Source organism: Lineus longissimus, chromosome 10, assembly GCF_910592395.1.
Source record: "Lineus longissimus chromosome 10, tnLinLong1.2, whole genome shotgun sequence".
Classification (NCBI taxonomy): Eukaryota; Metazoa; Nemertea; class Pilidiophora; order Heteronemertea; family Lineidae; genus Lineus; species Lineus longissimus.
The window spans coordinates 13,228,332-13,247,981 of record NC_088317.1 but is presented as its reverse complement, the minus strand read 5'-3'; the positions used below and the strand labels follow the sequence as shown (position 1 = coordinate 13,247,981).

General features: G+C 41.0%; 1 protein-coding gene across 2 annotated transcripts in view; it reads right to left on the bottom strand.

Annotated features, from left to right (window-relative positions):
* Positions 1–19,650, bottom strand: part of LOC135494802 (A.superbus venom factor 1-like) — a 190,526-nt gene that overhangs the window by 153,199 nt on the left and 17,677 nt on the right. For both annotated transcript variants that reach the window (XM_064783090.1, XM_064783091.1), the window contains exons 3-15: positions 16,694–16,897; positions 16,034–16,104; positions 15,451–15,588; positions 15,203–15,248; positions 13,751–13,838; positions 12,399–12,501; positions 10,912–11,136; positions 9,635–9,832; positions 9,254–9,445; positions 7,874–8,071; positions 6,677–6,835; positions 4,809–4,883; positions 4,123–4,249 (exon numbers count right to left, since the gene is read on the bottom strand). In XM_064783090.1, coding sequence (XP_064639160.1) covers positions 4,123–4,249; positions 4,809–4,883; positions 6,677–6,835; positions 7,874–8,071; positions 9,254–9,445; positions 9,635–9,832; positions 10,912–11,136; positions 12,399–12,501; positions 13,751–13,838; positions 15,203–15,248; positions 15,451–15,588; positions 16,034–16,104; positions 16,694–16,897 — 1,824 coding nt within the window. The remainder of the gene's footprint in view (positions 1–4,122; positions 4,250–4,808; positions 4,884–6,676; positions 6,836–7,873; positions 8,072–9,253; positions 9,446–9,634; positions 9,833–10,911; positions 11,137–12,398; positions 12,502–13,750; positions 13,839–15,202; positions 15,249–15,450; positions 15,589–16,033; positions 16,105–16,693; positions 16,898–19,650) is intronic.

Sequence of the window (19,650 nt, the reverse complement as noted above, 5' to 3'; positions counted from 1 at the left end):
AATAATCTGATTGATATTTCCGGGCAATGCTGCAAAATAAGTTTTTGTTTGCGGTTCGTGGCCCGGTTGTTTAAAACAAGTTTTTTTTCACTAACGCTGGCGTTTAGTTAACCTCTCGTTAAGTCAAAGGGCTTAACTGACGGAGATAACGCCACATTAAGTTAACGCCAGCGTTAGTGACAAAATTTGTTTTGAACAACCAGGACCAGAAGACCATTAGAAAACGTTTACAGTTACAGCTCAGTTTATGCCTCAGATAGTGCAACTAACAGTTGGTCTTGGATTGCCATATTGCGCTACCATTTAATTATAACGTTGCGCTATATTGTATCGCCACGTCATGAGAAGAGTGCATCGTATCGCCACTTTTTAATGGGAATTAATGTTACGACGTTAATTACATGGCGTTATAAAGCAGAAGTGGCGATACAAAGGCGCGCAACGTTAATGAAAAATGACACTGTAAAAAGAATACATGTATGATATAAAGAAAAAGTGATGGATCTTGATGACGCTTAATGTGTTTTCAACACCTCAATATTGGCAAAAATCGAAAATCTGTATGCCCGGGGCAGCAGGGAAGTGTTTCATCTATATTCATTTAAAGTACATGTACTATCATAGTATATCCTTTTTGCGCGGCACATGCGTGTACCAAAAGACAGATTACTTCAAAAAAACTGTAGCCGGGATTTCCTCAATTTTTTTAATGAAATTGCAACTTTTCTTCCCCTACAGGTCGCAGTTTTTGAAAGATTGTTATTGTAATAGTTAGGGTCTCAAAATGACGCTAATGCTTATGGCAAGCGGAGTGTCCAGTAATTAAAAAAACCTAGTTTTATTAAAAAAACCTGGTTTTTTACCTAATAAACTAAGTTTATTTGGAAAAAATACAGGTGTTTTAAAAACAACCTTGTTTATTTCCTAATAAACCGAGTTTCTTTAATAAAACCAAGTTTTTATACTTTCTTTCCTAATAAAGTAGTTTTTTTTTAACAGAAACTAACATTTTATGTTAAAAAGCCTGGTTTTTTACCTAAATAACCTGTTTTTTTACCACATAATCGTATAAAATATTAGTTTCTGTACAGAAATGTCCATTTATTCAATAAAACAAGGTTTATTACCAAAAGAACCTAGTTTATTTAAAAAAAACTAAGTTTATTACTAATAAACCTAGTTTTTTTTTTAAACTGGTTTATTAGAAAACTTACTTTTTTAAACCTCGATCCTACCTACATTGAGTTATCTGGGATGAGGTTAGGGTCTCACTAACTAGTTTGCAGAGTGCAGTGCAGTGCAGCATTACAAAGCTTTTCCATGTATGTGTGGGAGAATGGGTTAATGTCTTTAATAGTTGTGCTGCCCATTCCAGATGGCAGCACAAGCTGGTCTTGCCTTTTTCAATACACTAGTTTTAATGCTCTTTAATACCTTTAATCATTACATAATATATATATTTATACCTATATTATGTAATGATTAAAGGTATTAAAGAGCATTAAAACTAGTGTATTGAAAAAGGCAAGACCAGCTTGTGCTGCCATCTGGAATGGGCAGCACAACTATTAAAGACATTAACCCATTCTCCCACATAATATAGGTATAAATATATATATTATGTAATGATTAAAGGTATTAAAGAGCATTAAAACTAGTGTATTGAAAAAGGCAAGACCAGCTTGTGCTGCCATCTGGGATGGGCAGCACAACTATTAAAGACATTAACCCATTCTCCCACATAATATAGGTATAAATATATATATTATGTAATGATTAAAGGTATTAAAGAGCATTAAAACTAGTGTATTGAAAAAGGCAAGACCAGCTTGTGCTGCCATCTGGAATGGGCAGCACAACTATTAAAAACATTAACCCATTCTCCCACATATGAATGCGGTGATTATGATGACTAGGACCGAGGTTCAATAGTGATACCGGATTGTATGCTACATGTGCTACCGCTAGCGCAAGAATCGCAGTGGCTACAGGGCAGTAGTACCACGTGGTGCCGAGGTTGCCCATCCTCGTCCCGATAACATCGCGGATTTGTGTACATGGGGCGAGGTAGAAAATACAAGTTTCTCGATAGGTTTTTGCACGCTGTTTGTCCAGTTATTCAAAACAACCTACATTTTTACAATAAAACCAGGTTTTATTGCAAAAAACTAAGTTGTTTTGTATAAAACCAAGTTTTTTACGTAAAAAGGTAGGTTTGTTAGCCATTTGTTCAGTTATTGTTAATAAACCAAGATTCTTTTCTATAAAACTAAGTTTATTACCACTGGATGAAAAACTTATATTTTAGGGAATAAAACCAAGTTTATTTGTTAAACTTGACATTTGTGGATAGAAACAAGGTTTATTAGGTAAAAAACTTGGTTTTATTACAGAAACTCTTTTTTTAGGAAAAAAACAAGGTTGTTTTAAAAAACCTACATTTTTTCCAAATAAACTTAGTTTATTAGGTAAAAAAACAGGTTTTTTGAATAAATCTAGGTTTTTTTAATTAGTGGACACTCCGCTTGCCATAAATGCTCTCCCCTTTATACAGAAGAACAATTTATATCATTAATATTTAGTGAGAAACTTTATATCAGCAGAATGATTATAAGCATATCTGTTTTTGGCCAAAACTGCCTGTCAGTGAGTGTGATGGTTATGAGGAGTACAAAGTGCCAAAATATTCCTATAGAGCGCGCATAGATTGATTTGCATATATACCACTAAACCAACACGCATAACTCCACCAACCAACTCGGTCATGGTAACGATAGAAGCATTGCTTTACATGCACGGGCAATGATGCATATTTTTTGGGAATAGGGAAGTTTTGAGAGAGAGAGCACATGTGAGCATCGAACCAACTAACTTTTGCTGCTGGGATACTTTCCCTGTGCTCGGCTCTTTAACTCTGAAGACGAATGCAATTTGGCGGGCCCAATATGATATAATTCACCGGAAGTGCAGAAGAATTATATGCACTTCACCAACATGAATAAACATGCCTTGTCCAAGAAACCCCCAACTTGTTTGAAGATTAAGGTGAAGAGATACTGGGTGAAGTTTTACAAGTCTGAAACGCAATTCATCAAATAAAATGAAAACTGCTATTTGCTAACTTATATCAAGTATCAATTTTGGGTCAGTAAACAATGTAGAAGGTATGAAGGTATGAAACCGTCTTTCAGGTTCAAAAATCTCCCTTACTATGAGAAACAAAGGAACCTACTTGGCGCAAGGAATAAGGAAAACTATTGAATTTTCTTTGCCTTAAACCTTATCAATACGTGAATAAGAGTCATTGCTAGGGCAAGCTAGTATTTTGACGAAAGAAATCACCTATGGTTTATGAGTAAATGGTGATTTTATTTACAGTTTTTTTCAATTTCGTCCATGGCAAAACTGCCCATCTTTGCTGTGAGGTTTTGTCCCAATCTCACACTACTAAAGATGCTGGTAGGCCTTATTAGCTATAACAAGTGACATAAAGCTTTGCAAACCATCGATGAATGGGAAAAGCTATGTAATATGAATAAGATGTCATTTCACCAAGCTCTCACATCGCAGTTTCTGGCCATGATGTCAAACCTTCTCGTTCAGAAGTTCAAAAGGAAACTAATCAAAGCAGATTCTATTTCTAAACACTGTCATGTGTGAGCAGATATTTCTAATTTCCATATTACTACCCACCCACTTAATTGGCCTTAGTTCTTCCATGGCAACACTCATTACTTTATTCATGTGTGTATACACTAGCGGCACATAGGGGGATAAAAAAACACAACAGGGCCATTGCTTCAAAGTTGGCAGAATCAAGGGTCAGTTGTAAAAACAGCTGTACAGACAATGCAGCATGGGGATGAAATGCTTAACTGAAAAACTAAGAAGTAAATGCAATTGGGTAGTAGAGAGCAAATGCAGCTCATCAGTGGTACACAAATCGTCTGAATCGGTAGACTGGCGTCTGATCTACAGCTGCCGAAAGAAAGGCTGTAAAGCTGTAGGTTTTTTTGAAGTAATCTATCTTTGGTGTACCGCACATCAACTCCGAATAAGTTGACAGGGAAAGTGGCATTACCTCTGGGGCAACCCAGAGGAGTGAGAGAAAGGACTACTTACTGATATCTGTGACTGCCTCCATTACATCTCGTTTTCTTCTGACCACGTTCTGTTCACACTGCTCGGTGTTTCTCCTCGGGGAGACTACGTGACCACAACTGTTCGTCATAACAATCAGTCCAGCTTGCTAGATGGTGAAACTTAACCATTATAATCCTGATATAATAGAAAACTTGGGGGGGGGGGGTGATTACGGTTTTCAGAGAAATTGCCAACACTGAACGCAGTTCGCAGGTGAATCATAAGGCAGTACATAGAGTAGGCATCATTAAGATATTCGAAGCGTTAGTAATGAAAGTTGCGGGCAGAGGTACACAAAAGGGAGTTTTCGAAAATCTGCGAAACGCCAACGCGAACGCCCATCTCATTGTTTGTCCTCCTGATAGCGAAGTCAAACAATGGGATAGACGTTCACGTGGACGTTTCGGGGGCTTTGCAAAAAAACTCCTTAACTTGCCCGAAGAATACAATACAGTGCTTTAGTATTCCAAACATTCCGAGTATTCCGAGCCAAAAGGTGCCACATATTCACACGAAACCCATTGCATTTAGCTTTTATGAGATACTTCTTCAGAATGAAGCCCGTTTTTCGAAGCAAACACTCAGTCTTATTTTTGTTTTCGTACTAGCCATTATCTCAATCTTGTGACCGGCATTGACAAAAAGCCACGTTAAACCCGCCATACCTTAAAAACGTCAGAGGAGTCCCTGCCGCCTCCAGGGCCACAGCCTATGTCCATTTCTTGCATCTTTTTAAACATCTAAAATGTAAAGAAAAGCGTACACATGAAGGATAACCGGGAAAACGCCGATCGGTTCCGACTCGAGGACCAATGGGATATTAGGAAATGATAGAAGTGAATTCAATTAGACCGATATATTCGTCCCAGTGAGTCCTCTCCCATGGGACAAACTACTCCGTCGAAATGGAAGGTTTTCATTCGCCAAGCCGAGAGTAAACAAAATTTATTCTTGGCACTTGACGTCACACATCGTAATTCGCGTTTTGATTGAACATGTGCTCATCGCTAAAAATAGCGCCGGGATTCCCAATGTACGCTCCGAACAGCTATCCTTAGACAAAGCTCCACGCACCGGCAATACACAGAATAAAACATTACAGAGCCTAGGCATCCGCTTGCGCAGTAGTCTAGAATGTGATTACTGTGGGACTCCCGCCCCCCGGATTCAGCCTTGTTTTTGGAGGCCGCACATAGGCGTAATATTCGGGGACTTCGGCTCTACGGCAAAAATCAGGATTGCCTTTTGATGGCGATTCGATCATGTCCATGGCCATTTATTATGTTAGGAGTGGAGTGAATGGAATTTGGGAAGTGACAGATCGGCAGATCGACAGATTACCGATCGGCGTTTTTCCGGTTACCCACATTAAAACTAGTTGTGTCATATCGTGACCATCCATTCGTGCAATTGTTTTTCCTTTTGTCGACTAATTTCAAAACTTATTGTATCTTAGATACATTTTTGTATAATCATATCAATTAATCAGAATTGATATTACATGATGTACATGTAGAAAGGTTAAGATGAGTTTACAACTCCGACTTCACTTTTCGTCTTTCCTGGTATACAAACCCTGTCGATTTTCCCAATAATAATATTAAGTACGTTTGCTAAATATGGTGCAATTGATTCACTTCAGTTGGAAACCCCCCCCCCCCGCCCCTAATCATTTCCAAAGTTGAATTAAAATGTCTTTATTTTCAAAGCACACAAGTCGAAATGCAGACATCAAAGGACACCGAGGAGCAAACATGAAGATGACTTCAAAGCTCCAAGTAGCCGCTGTGTCAATGGAGAAAATGAGGAACCGGTGCGATTTATCCGCCGTGTGGCGCTGCAATCGATCATACCAAAACTCTCCATTTCCAATGCATTATCATGTTATTTCTGAGCCCGAAAACGATCGCTTATTTTCGACCGATTTCGGCGACGTTTGCATCTTCCTGTTTTAAATCTATTAAGCTATCAGTTTCTTAAGATAATTTTGCGGAAAATATGCGCGATGCCAGTTATTGGGCACATTTTATGTTGTTGAAATCCTGTGCAAAAATGTACGCAATGGTTTCCCGTGATTGACCTCATGCGACGTCAACAGACCAGAAAATGACGTCATGGCGTCAGAAAGTACGATCGATTGTGGCGCCGCCACTGGCATTTATCTTAACGCCGGTTCCTCATTGTTCATGGGCGGACGGTGGTTTGGGATGTTTCTCATTCCCGGAGAACTATGATGACATCAACCGCGTTGCTAAAGCATGAAACTGTCAATTCGGTACGAAAATTAACAAATTTTTTGGGAGCGATGATTTAAGTCCACCAAATCGACTTTTAAGGCGCTCGATCCATCACGTTAGACGCGCGACGTGTAGAGTCTTCACGATCAACGTTATTGGCCTCAACCATAATCTTACCCGAATCTTACATGATCAAACGAACGCGACTAATATCTAAAGTTATAATCGTATTGGAATTTACAACCCGGGATTGCTCGAATTTGCGCCTTGATTTTAGGAACCAAAAAAGGACCTACCTTACTCCTGGTCAGTATATCCTTCTCACTAAGTAGATAGACAGCCTTGTCCACTCCCAGCAAAGAAACACTCGACCCCTTTCCAGCTGTTACTTTGAGCGGCAGTGGGTCCCCTGGACTGTAAAAATGATTTACCTTTTTCACATAGGTAATGGTCAACTAAAAAAAACCAAAACAGAGCATAAAGGAAGATTGATTAAACAAGAAAGATAAAAATTGTTTCGTTTGGTTTCATTTTTTAACCGTTCCATCATAGTGAGCATTTTTAGTTTAGTGTCACCACCGTCGGGTGCCATTTCGGCTCATTGAATTCGACCAGGAAGGATTCGGAGAACGCCATCACTGGCTACTGTCCACTTAGATTTGGTAATAATATGCTTGCCCTGACCTGCTGCTAGGCATCACCAGGTGCAAGAAATTGCGGTCTCATTTTCAGGGAAGGTGGCAAACACCAGGAACCGTCGCTTTAATTATTGTCCACGGTGGGTAAAGGTATTGATTTACCTTTATAACACAATAGAAAGGCCTTTCCATTATAGTGTTGGAGGCTGGGTACGCTAGGATATAAATAATAAATGCGGGCCTTACGCCCCTCAAGATGAAGTAATCTTTGTCTGTTTCTTTTGTGTCGTCATTTCCTTTCCAGGTAAGCACGTATTTTTCTACGGCAAACCGATACCTTCACGATGTGCCCGTGTCTGGTTTTTTTACGACACCAAAAAAACCCAGACCACGTCGTACGTACTTCCCTATTCCTTTTATAACATTGATCTGTTTTCTGAAAGGCAGAGTGTTCCCAGATCCATCCACCCTACCTGTAGATCTGATATTAGTGTTATTCGGCTATCCCGATTCCGGGATCGGGGGACAGCCAAACTGACGCAGGGAATGATGACTTCACACCATTGGCTAGAGAATTTTAACAATAGGCCAGTTACGTGTTCTGGTCATGAGAAACTGTTTGTGTGAAACCTACAACAGGGTCCACAGCTTGGTCACAATGGCCATTTATGAGGGAATCATAACTCATGTCACATTTCGAAGATTTATTGCGACCCGAATTCATATCCCCATCTCGATCTCGGAACGTCCGAGCCGAACCTCTCCAGTGTTTACGGCGTAGACCAAAAGAGCATTAAATTAAAGGATGTTGTAAATCGTACTTGTCCTTTAACACGACGGGACGCTTTTACGCACCTCACTGCCGCATTTCTTGACGATATCTAGCAGCAGTGAATCACTGATGATCTCACACCCGCTGGAATAGTAGGCGATGACCCTGGCTCGTGGTGACATAATCGGGGTGATTTGAATACTCTCGTGTGGAGCCCTGTCATTTTGTCCCAAGGTTATATCTTTGACAAAATGTTGCAGTATCTTGCCTCGGGCGACAACCTACAAAAAAGAGACACAAAATAGGACCACAGGGATATATAGTATATATAATACATATATATGTGGCAAGCCGTGTGTCCAATATAATAATTAAGAAAACCTAGTTTTTAGTAAGAAAACCTGTTTTTCTTCTTTAATTAAAAACGTAGTTTCATGGAAGAAAACCACGTTTTATTCCATGAAACTAGGTTTTTATGGAAGAAGCATAGGTTTATGATAAAAAACACGTTTTCTTAATCAAAAACCAAGTTTTTTGTAAGAAAACTACGTTTTTTAAAATTAAGCCTATGCTTCATAGTTTTTTTCTTTCTTGAAACTTGGTTTTGAAGAGAGAACATGAAACTTATACTTTTTCGAAGACGACTAAGTTGTTTTTAAAAACCTAGTTTTCTTGAAGGAAAACCTAGTTTTCTTTCATATAACCAGTTTTATGGAAGAAAACATGTTTTTTTTAATGAAACTAAGTTTTGAAAGAAGAAAACATGGTTTTCTTCCATAAAACTAGGTTTTCTTAGTTATTGTACGAACGGCTTGTCATACGCAATGGAAAACTGCCCTTGTTGGACACAACGTCAACTGTCCAGTGATGTGAGCCATATGATGCCCCCACAAAGGCATTGTTCTCTCTCACTTCGTTTTTTTGACAACGTTTCCTCCGCCTCTCCTCAACAATGCTAAAATTGATGCAGAAGCACTCAAAACACAGCTTTTATCATCCTTGGAGTCCTCCATTTTCCCTCCTAAATCACTTTTTTTCACAAAAACTTCACAAAGTTTTAACAGCATGATTGTAAAATTTTGCTATTTTGTTGCCATGCGTTAACGGGAGCAAAAAATGTAATTTTTTTGTTAAAATGTTGTAAAAATGTTGACAGTGTACACCCTGCTTTAGGGCCGGGATTCAAGGATGGTTTGAATCTGCCACATCGATTTGCTGCTTTTTCATGCAGTTGTGGTCCGTTGTAATATTGTCGAACTATTCAAATGACACTAACATGAAAATTAACCCAAAGTGTGAAATATGCATGTACAAATAGGGCTCGCCATGCATGTATTGGCAGGCATGATCCGTACGAGTTCAGACTTAAATGACAGAAGTTAAATGCGCCTGGGTAAACAATGGATGTTTGGGATGCACATTAAATCGTGTGATGAGAAGCTATATCTGTTAACTATTATTACCATTAAGTTGACTTTCTTATTTCCAGCCTTAGAGAAACTCAGCCTCATTTGGAGCTTGTTGTTGATAGTTATCGGAGACCCAAGTGAGCCCAGCTGAAGAATCATGTACTCTTTTAGAGAACTTGAATGCGACACGAACGTGATCAACTTGCTCGCTTGGTGATCTGCGGGAACCTCGCCCTGAGTGGTTACCTGGAATTCGGAAGTAGGTGTATGGTCAAATATGAATGCTAGAACAAAGGTATATATAAAACACCCCCCCCCCTTAGTATTTGCATCTATCAAAATATATAGTACTTCTAGATCTGTTTTCGGATCCTTATAATCAGCAGATCGATTTGATTTTGGCAAGCCCCAGGCAGCTGACTCTCTGATACCTACATTGATTGTTAAATGCTTTGCCTCGGCATTGATGTCCAAGACGATCTCTTTTCTACCATTTATGTCTGTGACATATGTCTCCTCCTCCGCCTTGTTGCTGTGTGCTCCTTCCCGCTGCCCAGATTCTAAAGTGACCAGAGCCTGTATGACGATTTTAACATTGGCGGCCACAGCTTTGGTTGGGAATGTCAAGTCGACCTTTTATCAAGAAAACAAATTTAACCCGTAAGAATTATTGAGAGAAGTTGTTTTCGTTTTCTCGGATGGTGGTTGTTAATATTAGAATAATTATCTTTGGCTAAAATGTTTTTATAAAGACTAAACGAAAATGAGTTCCTTTAAAGGAATGGGCAGCTTTTACTTCAATATGTTTATTCTTCTTCTGTTTCATCAGCAAAGTACACTTTTGAACGTTTTTGGCGATTTTTGAATTTTGTTTTTGCTCTTAGGTAAGAAAAACACGATTTTCGTTAATCTTCGCCCTCAAACATGTCAAAGGGCCGATGAATTCCTAGCGCGCCAATTTCTTTCCCGCTCCCCAAGCCCGCGGAATTCCGCGACGTCATTTAGAGATCACCTCAGCTCGTCAACACCTCAGCTCGTGAGGGCGGGCAGTGTTTTTGCCGAGATTTTCTTTTTGGGGGGGAGGGGAGGGCTGAAGCCTTGCAAATTGTGCCTTTTCTTTTTTCTTTTTCTTATTGTTTGAAGGCACGTTAGGAAAAAACTGACGAATGTACGCAGTGTATTTTTATGTGTTCAAACAATAATAAGTAACGTCATCCGCACCGAGGTTGATTGAGGCTCTTTCCAATTCACCAAGCATCAAGGAAAACTCCATATCTTCAGTAAGACGTCACAGCGTAGATCCATGGCTCCATGCAGCGCCTTATTAGTGCATTGGTCCACATGGAAAGGATTGACTCATGGAGGGCTAACTCGGGTGAAATCCGAGTCAACATCGGAAAAGCTTGATAATTCAGTTGGATTTTGAATTTTGTGCAATTTGTTGATGGAAACTACTTATTTAGAATAGGAGTAGACTGGTGGGCAGCCAACAGCTTGGTAATATTGCCCTTAATAATACCAATAGTCATTGAAGTTCATTTTTTCCGGGATGCTAAAGTCTTCTGTGATGTTACCGGCATGATTAGCGCATTATTACACATTTCATACTTTGGACACAGAAGTAGAAACAGACTTTCGAAATGCATTCGGCTGCTCAAACAAGATACAAGAACTCCAACCACTATACATCACCACATCTCCGCTATCCTTACCTTAACTTTAAAAGAAAGGCCAGGTTTGAAATACCTTGGCGTCCGCTCGTACGAAATGACATACGGGCTCGTCACGAAGATGGCTGATGAGTCGCTACCTTGCTCACGTTTGCCTGTGGCCGCTTCAGTCACAGTAACCTTGATTAGGAGACGAGTACCTTCAGGGGGAAACTGCTGCTTCTCAAATTTGTCTTTCGAAATTGCCAGCGGAATATTTTCTGCTACCTAAATTCGTAAAATGCAAAGATTTCTGTTAGCGTTTTGCATACAGTTTACAGTTCTTTTTTTCGCAACGTCAGAAATAAGAGTGGGTTTCCAGAAAACAGTAGAACTTCTCTATTAAGGACACCTTCGTGACTGAAACGTGCTGTCCTTAATAGAGAGGTGTCTTGATTAGAGAGGACAAATTGTCTAAGCTGCGAATAGAAACAACCAACTTATGGTCCTTAAAAGAGAGGTGTCCGCAAGATCAGAGTTTTTCAAATGTATTTTTTATTTGAAAGACTCTGATGAGATCAATGATGTTGATTATCAGCCATTGTTGCTGTCCTTATACCAATGTGAATGGGCTGGAAGAAGTCCCCCCCCACCACCACCACCCCGCCATGACCATGTGTGGTTAGCAAAAGCCCAAGATTATTTCAAGTTGTATAGTCAAAGGATGCAAGACCAGAATAAAGCCATCATATTCAGCTCACATCTATATTGCTACAGGAAATGTACATGTGTTACGATTTGTGATATTATACAGGCCAGGAAATACATTTGAGCTTCCGAAAAACCGTTTCTGATCAAAGAGCTAATACAGTGATTGCTCTTTGAGACAACAGAAGACCGAAACTTGGATTAGACAATCTTCCCTTATTAGCGAATTTCACTCTTTCAGTAAATAGAGCGAACCGCCAACCGTTCGGTTTCGCGCTCTAAGGTGTGTTAGAAGTTGTGTGATCAAAGTGGCCCAATCAATTTTGAATCAATTTCATGAATTATAATCAATTAGCTCATGAAGCCATCATTGTAATGAAGGTATTTGTGGGCAGGTTAGAACGCTATGAAATAATAAAGTTTGATTCAAGTGGGACCTCTCTTTTAAGGACATCTTCATAGCGCACTAACGAACGATGTCCCTACAAGGGAGGTTTCCTGATTACAGCGGTCAAATTGAATAGAAATGACTCGTTTTGGAAAAAAATTGCAGTCCATAATAGAGAGGGTGTCCTGATTGTGGAGATGCCCGTTAGTTAAGGGAGGTCCCATTGACAGTAGTATATTGTTTCAATGATAAGTAGCTATAAACTAAGGCAAATTGCATGTCAAACGCCTGTAGTGATTGCGGCTCGCAGTGAAAAACACATTGATGTGGTTTGCATCATTTTCATGCATAAGAGCGCTTGGAATTCTCTCTAGTCTGATGAGAATGGTTACAAAACTTTGATATAAGCCTTAGAGCTGTAGGGCTGGTAAGGATAACTTCACAAACTACCTACATTTTCTATCGACTTCCTGTCAATCTCCTCCTCTATGCCTTCAGGGTAGAGAAGGAAGATGTAGGCAGTGCCGCGCCCTTTGACTGGTGTACCGAAAACGTATCTGAAAAATAGAATAGAGATTCAATTCTTGGTGTAAATAGGCCTATTCGAATAATTGCTCAAACACTCATTCAGTAAAATTCTGGCAAAGAGATGAGTCCACAATAATATGTTTAATCATTATTTGAGAGGAGGTTGGCGATGACCGATTTTGTTGCAGCGAGAAGCAAGCGATGACCTTGTGTTTTTAGCGACAAAATTGATATTGCCCGTATAAATTTACGATGAAAATCACTTCCCGTTAGTTTGATCCGTGAAGTTCGCTACCGGAGCCGACTTGACATTTGTTCATGTTTTTTCTGTGGCGTGCGATAAAATGTTAGTTAGCGGATCATGCATCACAACACAATGGGTGATTCCAAAGTTGGTTTTGGTTTTAGTGTTGGGTGTTAGTGTCAGTATTATTCTTAATTTCTACCCCAAAAAACCTATGTCTTGATAAGACCAATTCGAGGTTTTAGTTTAAGACCAACACCTGGTTTTATCTAAACACTAAAGCCTGGGCTGGAACTAAGACGAGGTTTTATTCTGCAGGTAAAACTAACGCCAAGATGGACAGAGATAAAACCTCGGAAAAACCAAACATGCATGTTGTTGTCGTTGTTACTGTTGTTTCCCTATTATAACCGCTTCCGATCTATATAAATTTGGTCGTCTTCTTTCACGTCCATCATCATTCCCATCAACGTTCAAAATACCAGCAACTACTCCTTGAAATGGTACCAACAACATGATTTTTTTCCCTTCTTAACACCAACACCAACTTTGAAATCCACTCGGTGTTAATGCCTAAGGTGTTAGTTTTATTGGTAATACAAAATGCACTACCAATCTTCCAAATATAACACCGAGCTGAGATTAAGATAAGACCTAGGTGTTCCAATTGGTTTCAGTGTGAAACTAAAACCTAATTTGAAATAGGATAATGCTAAATCTGAGTGTCAAAACTAACACCAGAACTGATTTCATTTCTGGTATTGTGGAGAGTTTTAGTTTTAGTCCCGGTGTTAGTTTTTGACACTAAAACCATCCCTTAGCTTTAAGCTAAAACCGGACATGATGCTAAAACCAACAAACACCGACTTTGAAATAGGATGAAACTTAAACCCACTTCATTTCAATGCTGGTTTAATCAAGGTTTTGGTGTTCCATTTAGTTTTAAAACTAAATCTAAAAACCGACTTTGAAATCACCCAATGTCAAATTTCATGTTGTCAGCCCTAACAATTTGGATAGTTGTAGAAACTTACTCTGCAGTTATCCTGTACTGGATTTCCTCCTGAGAGCTTAATATGTACTCATGTAATACCTCCACCTTAACCGAGAACATTGGCAGCACTGCAATGATGCACAATAATAAAGTAAATGAGGGTCAATAGTATGGACACGTGTTTCCCGGTACCCAAGTACATTGTAGGTACATAGGAACCATTGGTACCGGTACAAATAGGTACCGGGAACACATAGGTTCCTGAGTACTGGGACTCATAGGTACCGGGAAACATATGTTCCTGGGTACAGGGACTCATAGGTACCGGGAAACATATGTTCCTGGGTACTGGGACTCATAAATACCGGGAAACATAGGCTCCTGAGTATTGGGCTCATAGGTACCAGGAAAGGTACCAGGACACATGGGTTCCTGGGTACTGGGACTATCTAGGTACGGGGAAACATAGGTTCCTGGGTACTGGGACTCATAGTTTCCGAGAAACATTGGTACCGAGAAACATAAGTATGACCCCGTAACATGCGTAAGGAGACGCATTCAATTTGACGAGACATGTCAATTCACAATAAGATCATACACTGTGCACTGACTGTTGTTGCGGGGTAACATCTTTGTGTATCGTTTCTGAGTGTTTCCTTTCAGTCATTGCTTGGGAACCATGGAAGACAGGTTGACACATTTTTCTCTGTTTTCCACTGGCTACTGTGATCGAAAAGTCACAATCGCTCTTTATTCTATATATCTGTTTATTGTATGGAAATACTGAAAAACGGGGACAACGAAAAACGTCACACTGGTTCTGTAGCGCTGTATATATCGCAAGGTTTTATTGTTTTAACCGGGACATGTTAATCTCAAATGGCCCTTTTTTGTTTGTCACCTCAAATATACTTTGCAAGCACTTGGAGCATACCACGGGCGAGCAATATTGGATTCCTTTCGACTCATTTTTTCCAAAAACAGGGGAAGCAGCCCAACATACAGTACATTTATTGTCTGGTGACATAAGAGGCAAACTAGCGCACGTGTCTGCACTGGAATGCCAACATTTGACTGGCAAATTCCCTGGTGGTCTAATCATTTGCCCAGTTACAGATGAACAAAATGTTTAGCAAATCCTCCAACTGGAACAGATAAGTATTTCACCTATATTTCCTTCGTCATTGATGATAACACCCCATTTTGCTGATAGGCCTACGCATGAATTGAGTTGTCATCTTCCGTATAAACCAGGGTGCGGTTGTCTGGTCAATGAACGATGTCATTTTGTTTAGAAACCCAACATCAATGGGCTTTTACGTTATGGATACGTTCTGCTTTCTATTGGATGCACTCTGCTTACGGCTGTTTTTGGGGTTTAGACTCGATGCACAACTATCGTACATCGCTTTGGGTGCGTAGGAGTGGGGTAGTGGGGAGTTAGATTCAATCAAATGATTGGTACATGATGTACTTGCTGGGCGATACATACCGTATTCCTTGATTTCGAATTCTATTTTAGTCTTTGTCACATTGGGCTGTAATATAGAAATAAGGAGGTTCATTTGTGTTTCCTAAAAGTAAAAAGTCTTCAACTCTTGATCGGCGGAATTTAAAACACTTCACATAACTGTGCGATATTCCCATAGGTCGACGGTTGATTCTTTTATTGTCCTCCACCGCCTTTGCCTATACGGGCATGAGTCTGGAAACAAACAAAAACCGGGGAGAAAAACTTACTTGCAGTCTCTCTGCGTAACTAGCTAGAAGGGTCCAATTTCCATATGTCAGAATCCTTGGGAGATAGAACACTTCACTGATAAATCCGTTGGTCGCTTGTCTTTTCGGGTACCGCTTGATGAGGTCGCCGTTTGGATTCTGAGGAGAAAGCGAATGCCTAAAGTACTCAACTGCTGACATAAACAACATGTTTTTGATATCAGGGACCTATTACATGACGAGATGATAATATGCTAATAAGAGGGGCTGTCCATTTAGGGGGTAGACCTGCGCATTAAAAGGGAGGGGGGGTTGGGGATGTTTACATGATTATTTGCAGCAACGTTGGTTTGCAATTTTTGAAAAAAGCAGGTAAATGCTGCAGTATATCGACAAATTAGTGAAATAGTACAACTGGTGTATTAAAATCAATCCCATCATCGAGCAGCGTGAAGCATACGTGAAAAGGGCAGGAAAAGGGCGATGCCGAAAACACTGTTTTGAATCTCTTCTTTCGGAATTTTCTCATGAGGTTCCGACAATGCCAATGTGCCGTAAAAAAAGACTTGCTTGATTATCCAGGAAATGAGGGCGAGTCACTTACAATAATATCAATAGTGATGTTGATGTTGGAAGGCTTCATGTCAGAGTTCAGAGAAACTGCACGGATGTTTACTGAAAAAAGTACGCAAGAGAAATGTGTCATAAACAAATGTTCGATGAGTGATTTATATCGGGCAGCGGTAGAGCGCAGTAGAAGAGAGTCGGCTCATGATCAGGAGGTCGTGGGCTCGACTCATGGCCGAGTCAAGGCTTGGTTCCCCTACTTGTCGAGTTCAAGTGAGCGCCTTTTGGTTTCTCCTTGATCAACCCCTGATTGATTTCTGTAGAGACCGGGGTAATAAATAAATATGGAATCCCAAAAGTGCTTTGAGCAGGGAAACCTGGAAAAAGCGCTACATAAGCACTTTAAATTATTATTATATATTCATACAAAAGTTGCACTTTAAGTTGTTGACCACCAATGATTTATAGCTCATAGAGCCCGCGGCAAAATTATTCCTCAATCAGACATATGGTTCCTGAATTTCGCGCTAAAAATTGGACCATTTTTGGTCAAACACCAAAATACTTATACATGATTGTACTCTGCAACTGAAAAACAATACATGTATTGATAAAAGTGTATCGAATAACAAAATACGAAGGTCATTTCAGAACTTTATATCATACAATGACGCCACAAATAGCCAACCGCACTTACCCTTTTCGTGAGGATTGTAGAGAGGCTTGTCTGTTTGTAAGAACAGGTAGCCCGATTTCTTGGAGAGTAAGATGACCGATTCTTTCGAGAATCTGGGGGCCGCACGAGTGTTCTCTTCCTTGGCCACAAGGTAGACGTAGGTCTGCTGTGATCCTAGAGGGATGTCACCCCAACCTACTCGCAAAGTAACCTTCTTACTCTCATCTGGATAAGAACATTTTAAATATTCATGAAGCTGATAATTGAGAAGGATGTCTTTGTGGCTCACCGTCTAGGTGAGTCTATACAATACCGCCGTGTCCGTCGTCCGTGGTCGTATCCTATTTCAAAAACAGTGGCACGTTTCTTAACAGCTAGGGCTATGAACTTGTAACTTTGCACACAAGACCCCCCCCCCCCCCCCCCCCCCCCGGTCAGGCGACCTCTAACAATGAATTTCGGCCCGATCTGATTCTTAACTTGGCCACCAGGGGGCCAGAAGTGGACACCTAAAAAGTGTGATATATCTCTTACGAGTGACCCGTTTTCGATAAAATTGTTATGGTAGGTACTCTTAGTAAGGATACATCACATATCATACGGGTTTTCGATTTGGCCTAGTTTTCAAGGTCACAGGGGTCAAGTGGTGTAAATTGGCCGTTTGAGCGTAACTATGGCACGTTTCTTAACCGCTAAAGCTATGAACTTGAAATTTAGTGCACATGACTCCCTTTGCCATATAACCGCACCGGTTTTGATGCTACCACCGACCCAACCGTTTGACTGTAGGTCTTGGTTTGATCTGAACGATTATGTCTGCTGGTTGGCCGAGCTGCTCCATCAGCTCCCTGTGTTCGGTGTCCGATGGATTCATCTTGGCCCTGACCTGATGCGCCAAGACCTGGCGTATGGAGGAGTGAATGGTGATCACCACAACAACTTTTACACGGCCTTTTCTTTCTGCAGTCTTTAATCTTATGCCTGCCAAGCCAGAGCACAGCATATTGTTCGTGGCAAATCTCCTCCTGACTGCGGGTTCCTCCTTCTCGAACTTCTGACAATGGATAATCAGATGTTCCTGCCTGCAAAATTTGCACTGTGGCTTCCCGCCCTCTGGTTTTTCGCCCTCCTGCATGTCTTCACTCGCCGCCTGAGTGGAGAGGGTGGTAACCTTTACCTTTGGTGGGAATGCTGCCGCTGTCCTGTGTTTCCACGCCGCAGCTGGTGGTTGCGCTGCCACTACCACCGACTTGACTTCAAAGACCACATGGTTCATCATGTTAGCTTGATTCTTCACATACTCAACCAAATCCATCAATCGCGGAACCTTATCCTCATCTTCCATACGTGACACCATCTTCGCCCATCTCGCCTGGACTGCTGGCGGCAATCGCTCAAATATGGCCTTCAAGGTGGTTTGAGTGTCCGCCTCTCTAAGTAGGTTGAGTCTCGTAGACAGCGTTCAAGTGGTCGGAATACTCGAGCAATCCCTTTGGATCATGGGGAATCATCTTTCCAAACGTGATTTTCTCCAAGCATGACTTAACGATCTGATAGGGCCGACCGAACCTGTCCTTAAGTACATCCGAGGCTTTGGCGTTTGTGGTTTCTGAGTCTGAGGGGGTTGGTGTCTGTTGACTGTGCTTAAAGAGAGACTAGGCATGGCGCCAGTCTCTCTTAAAGCACAGTCAACAGGCATTTGGTCTCAGTATTTGGGTAAGTACAGAATCAAGCCAGCTCAGACAGCAATGATTGAACGATGCTGTGGACAAGTCCAAGGATACTGCATCAGTTACGACCAACTTCTCATCAGAAAGCGTCACCATCAGCATATTCAATGTTCAGTTCCAACCTGTACCAGTCCAATGCACGCCTGTCATGGTCATCAGTGGTCAGCTTAGCGCAATATGGAACATTCTTCCGAAACTCAAGCGAGGGAAGTCTGCTCATTAGCATATCTCGCGCACTGCTCCTTCTGGTCAAACATCGTAGTGAAATCGTAATGGAAAACGTCTGGCTTTCCGCCAGACTAATAAGTGAAGAACTAATAGGTAAAGAACTTCTACTTGCGCGGGACTGCTGTGATAAAATTATCGTTGCAGAGACTCCGGTGACGTACACATATATTTTTACAATCAAAAATGCCCTCAAAAGACGACATGGAATGATTATTTTATTGACATTTCCTACTATATACCTTCCAATTATCACTTTATACAAATAGATCGGCGTTGGGTCGCATGCTTTTCTTTCCTGGTGACACTATAAAGCAAAATAGTTGCAACCCCGTAAATGCGCTATAAGTCCAATAATAAGTGACGGTGACCCGTTATAAATGTTTCGCCAGCTTCGCTTTTTTGCCGCTACGCGGCCTGTTGGGCCCTTGCGTCAAGGTGCATGATTGCCTTGTGGGCGTTACCAGTTGTCAACGTCAGCAGCTGGGAAAGCTTAAAGCTATCGGTTTGCATCCAACCCGCAGATCAAACAATCGACGAAATTTCGTATACTCGGCGGGAGTTCCATCAAATGACATAGGTGGCGGTGTAGATAACTCTGTTTGGACCGCTAATTTCTCCAGCACCAATGCTAAACTTAGCTCATTAGATATAGCCTGGTCTCTCCCCCATCAGGCACGACGTGGGGCTCTTGAATCATCCCTCCATGGCATGTTGCACTTAGGTCTGCAGCTGACCCCTGCCCTCTCGTGGATTTGGCTCAAACTAGGCTCGTGGGGCATTTGGCGTACCCCATAGCCTCCTTTAAATCCGCTGGCCGGGGTTTCTCCTCTCAATTGCTGGATACCATTGCAGTATTCTTGACCACAATCACCAATGTACTCGGACTGATTAGGGATACTGCATGTTGGGTTTGGTTCCCTCACAAGTATTAGGCGACTTGTCAACTGGCTATCACCATAGGCATCCTCCTGCAAACGTCCAACATCACCATCCATGTGAGTGTTAACAAGAACTTGTGGC